Source organism: Setaria italica, chromosome IV (genome assembly GCF_000263155.2).
Source record: "Setaria italica strain Yugu1 chromosome IV, Setaria_italica_v2.0, whole genome shotgun sequence".
Taxonomy (NCBI): Eukaryota; Viridiplantae; Streptophyta; class Magnoliopsida; order Poales; family Poaceae; genus Setaria; species Setaria italica.
Window position 1 is genome coordinate 39,348,724 of NC_028453.1, and position 3,283 is coordinate 39,352,006.

At 55.3% G+C, this 3,283-nt stretch overlaps 1 protein-coding gene across 2 annotated transcripts; it reads left to right on the forward strand.

Annotated features, from left to right (window-relative positions):
• Positions 1 to 325: 325 nt before the first annotated feature.
• On the forward strand, positions 326 to 2,644 carry LOC101780681 (protein SHI RELATED SEQUENCE 1). 2 transcript variants are annotated; one of them, XM_022825807.1, is made up of 4 exons: positions 326 to 461; positions 672 to 799; positions 1,166 to 1,879; positions 1,968 to 2,644. In XM_022825807.1, exons 3-4 carry the CDS (start codon positions 1,243 to 1,245, stop codon positions 2,336 to 2,338), a joined length of 1,008 nt encoding a protein of 335 aa, XP_022681542.1. In that variant the 5' UTR covers positions 326 to 461; positions 672 to 799; positions 1,166 to 1,242; the 3' UTR covers positions 2,339 to 2,644. The 2 variants fall into 2 exon arrangements, with proteins under 2 accessions (XP_022681542.1, XP_012700884.1); XM_012845430.2 differs by having other exon boundaries at positions 326 to 799.
• Positions 2,645 to 3,283: the final 639 nt, after the last annotated feature.

Sequence of the window (3,283 nt, forward strand, 5' to 3'; positions counted from 1 at the left end):
TTATCCTACCAACTGAACTACCAGCAAGTGCAGTGCATGCGAGTTGGGGGAAGAGTAAGACGACGACCACGCTGCAAAGGTATTCTTTCTCCTGTCAGTAAAAATTCCTCCCTGTCCTCTGTCGCCATGTAGTCATGCTGTTATTGACAAGGCATGAGCGAGAGGCCACGAGGGCCAGGGACACCTCCGGTAATAATTCGGCAAGGCGAGGTACAAAATGCAAGACGGGAGCGAGCTGAGGCAAAGGCAAAGCAAAACAAACTCTGCAAAAGAAAAGGGGGAAAAAAAATACACTGCCACATCCTCTCTCTCTCTCTCTCTCTCACCCCGTTTCTTCCTTTTCCTCTCTCTCGCATCCCTTCTCTTTCATCTGGTTGGGTGGACAGAGAAGGGAGCACGCAAGCAAGGGAGCGAGGGGGGAGAGAGAGAGAGCTGTGCGCGAGCAATAAATAGAAATTAAGGTCCGAGCCGCCTCCATGGCGGCGTTTGCAGGCGCCCTCGAATTCCTCCCCTGCACCCACTCCTCTCTTCTCTTCTTCTTCCTCTTTATATAGCCTCACACCTCATCTCCTCACCACCCCAAAAAGCAGCTCTCTCCCTCGCTCGTCTGCTTCCGCGTTCTCTACCACTACTCATCAGCAGCTAACCTCCTCCCTCCCTCCCTCCTCCAGATACTACTTCTAGAGAGAGAAAGAGGAAGAGAGGCTTAGACCCAAGACCAAGAGGCCAAGAGCGGAAAGCAATTAAGCAAGAAGACGCGGATTAGAGGCGAGAGCTTCCTATTTCCAGCAAAGGCAAGGTGAGTAGCACTGCTAGCAGCGGTAGCACACTGATGAGTGATGAGGAGGTAGCAAAGCTTCTCTCACTTCTCCTCCCACATGCACATGCCACTCATCAGCAAGCCTATCCTCATCTCCTACACGCTTGCTTACACAAATCTCTCTCTATGTCTATGAGCTTCTCTCTACAGATCTACGATCCATCCATCCACTACTGAGCTATGTCAATCTATATATGCAGCGCAGCTCATCTAACCTACTACATGTCACACAACCCCATGCCCGCTGCCGTGTTCTGCTGTTGCTGTTGCCTCTGCGCGGCTTCTGCTCCTGCAGCTGCCTTTTTTCTTACTCCCAAGATCTCTACTTGTTTATTTTTGCTGTAGGAGCTGAGCTAGGTGAGAGAGGCTTCTTTGTGGTGCACTCTCTCGCTCATCTTGATGGGTGGTGGTTGCTGCCTCGCATGGCTGGGTTCTCTCTGAGAGGCGGCGGCGGAGGTGGAGGTGGGAGAGGCGGAGAACGCGGCGGCGATCACCCGATCGGCGCCGACAGCCTGTTCCTGTACGCGCGCGGGGCGGCCGCCGCGGCCGCCGACACGGCGGCCAGCGGCGGCGGGGGCGGGGGGATAGGGTTCCAGCTATGGCACCCGCACCAGCAGGCGGCGGCGGCCGCGCCGCACACGTCGCAGTTCTTCTCCTCCGGCGTGGCCACGGGGGTCGTGCTGGGGTTCTCCTCGCATGACGGGAGCGGCGGGATCGGCGGCCCCGGCAGCGGCGGCGCGGGGGGAGGCCGGGCGGGGACGAGCTGCCAGGACTGCGGCAACAACGCCAAGAAGGACTGCGCCCACATGCGGTGCCGCACCTGCTGCCGGAGCCGCGGGTTCAGCTGCCCCACCCACGTCAAGAGCACCTGGGTCCCCGCCGCCAAGCGCCGCGAGCGCCAGCAGCAGCTCGCCGCGCTCTTCCGCGGCGCCGCCAACAACAGCGCCAGCGCCGCCGCCGCCGCCGCGGCCGCTAGCAAGCGGCCACGCGAGCTCGTCCGGTCCCTCGGCCGCCTGCCATCGGCCAACTCCGCTATGGTCACCACCACCACCTCCTCAGGTATGGCGTCTCTCCTCCAGCACCGTCAGGCATGGCATGAGGCGTGGAGTGTGTAACCAAATGAAATGATGGTGATGCCGGGTTGCAGGCGACGGCGGCGGGAGGTTCCCGCCGGAGCTGAGCGTGGAGGCGGTGTTCCGGTGCGTGCGGATCGGGCCGGTCGACGAGCCGGACGCGGAGCTCGCGTACCAGACGGCGGTGAGCATCGGCGGGCACACGTTCAAGGGGATCCTGCGTGACCACGGGCCGGCGGACGACGCGGCGGTGGGCCAGCTGCCGCCGTCCTCGGAGTACCACCAGCTGACGGGGCAGGCGAGGGAAGGGTCGTCGCCGGCGGGGAGCAGCGAGGCGGCGGCGACGGTGGCGACGTCGGCGGCGGTGCTCATGGACCCGTACCCGACGCCGATCGGCGCCTTCGCCGCAGGCACCCAGTTCTTCCCTCATAACCCTAGAACCTAGCTTAATTAGCTAGCTGCTGCTTCGATTCCTATCCTAGCTTAATTCCTTGATGGTTTCATTTACTTCCAAATATGATGAGCATGAGCTAAGTCATCGTCGTTGTCGTCGTCGTGATCAGCAAACAAATTCGAGACAAGAAGAGAAGAGATTTTAATTGTTATTACTACTACTACTCATTCGAGTCGGTGATCGATGAACACTAATGTGCGATCAATCGAGTATAATGTTGTTAGCTAGAGTTAGTACTACTACTTGTTGATCAATCTTGTTTCGACGTTATAAATCATATTAGCCACCTTAATGCAATGCAAAGAGAAGAATTTAAGTGTAGCTTCATTCCTCAAATGGCGGGAGTTGTTTTTTTCCTCCTCAATTGTTTACTCCATTTGACATGCAGCATGTGATTAGTTAGTGCTGCTGTAGAGTATCATCTAGTTTAGTATAAGCTAATCCTCCCTAGTATAAAATTAAGTAGCGTACTACACTAGTACTACTACGTAGATCACAATGTGCTTGCCTACATTAATCTACTTTTGTATATATACATATATATGCATGGGGAAGCTTCTCTCTCTGGATTTGGATTGTGTAAAGCTGGGTGTTTCTTGCACTGGTGTTTTTTATATGATTTGTTGCATGTTTTGGGCTCTACCGATGCATGTTTTGTTCCTCCAGTTTGGTTCTTTTAAAGCAACTTGCTGTTCTGCCTTGGGATGGACGAGCAATCAGCTTGTGCTTGCTCCAGAGCATGGAAAAGTACAGCAGTATTTCTATGCATTTTTGCAGGGATTGATGTGGCTTTTTGATTAGTTCCTTTGGCTAATCTCGACAATGCTGCCTTGTAACATCTTGGCTTCTCCCTCCTCCTCCTCTCTCTCCTTCTCCATTTCTCTCTCTAGAGTACATAGTGACCTTGTCACACCACTGTTCCTCTTTTCCTAGGGG

Bases quoted from the DNA above. Each gene is read 5' to 3' on its own strand.
- LOC101780681 (XM_012845430.2), top strand. From the start codon at position 1,243: ATGGCTGGGTTCTCTCTGAGAGGCGGCGGCGGAGGTGGAGGTGGGAGA. The intron at 1,880-1,967 runs GTATGGCGTCTC...GCCGGGTTGCAG, and splicing joins CACCACCACCACCTCCTCAG to GCGACGGCGGCGGGAGGTTC.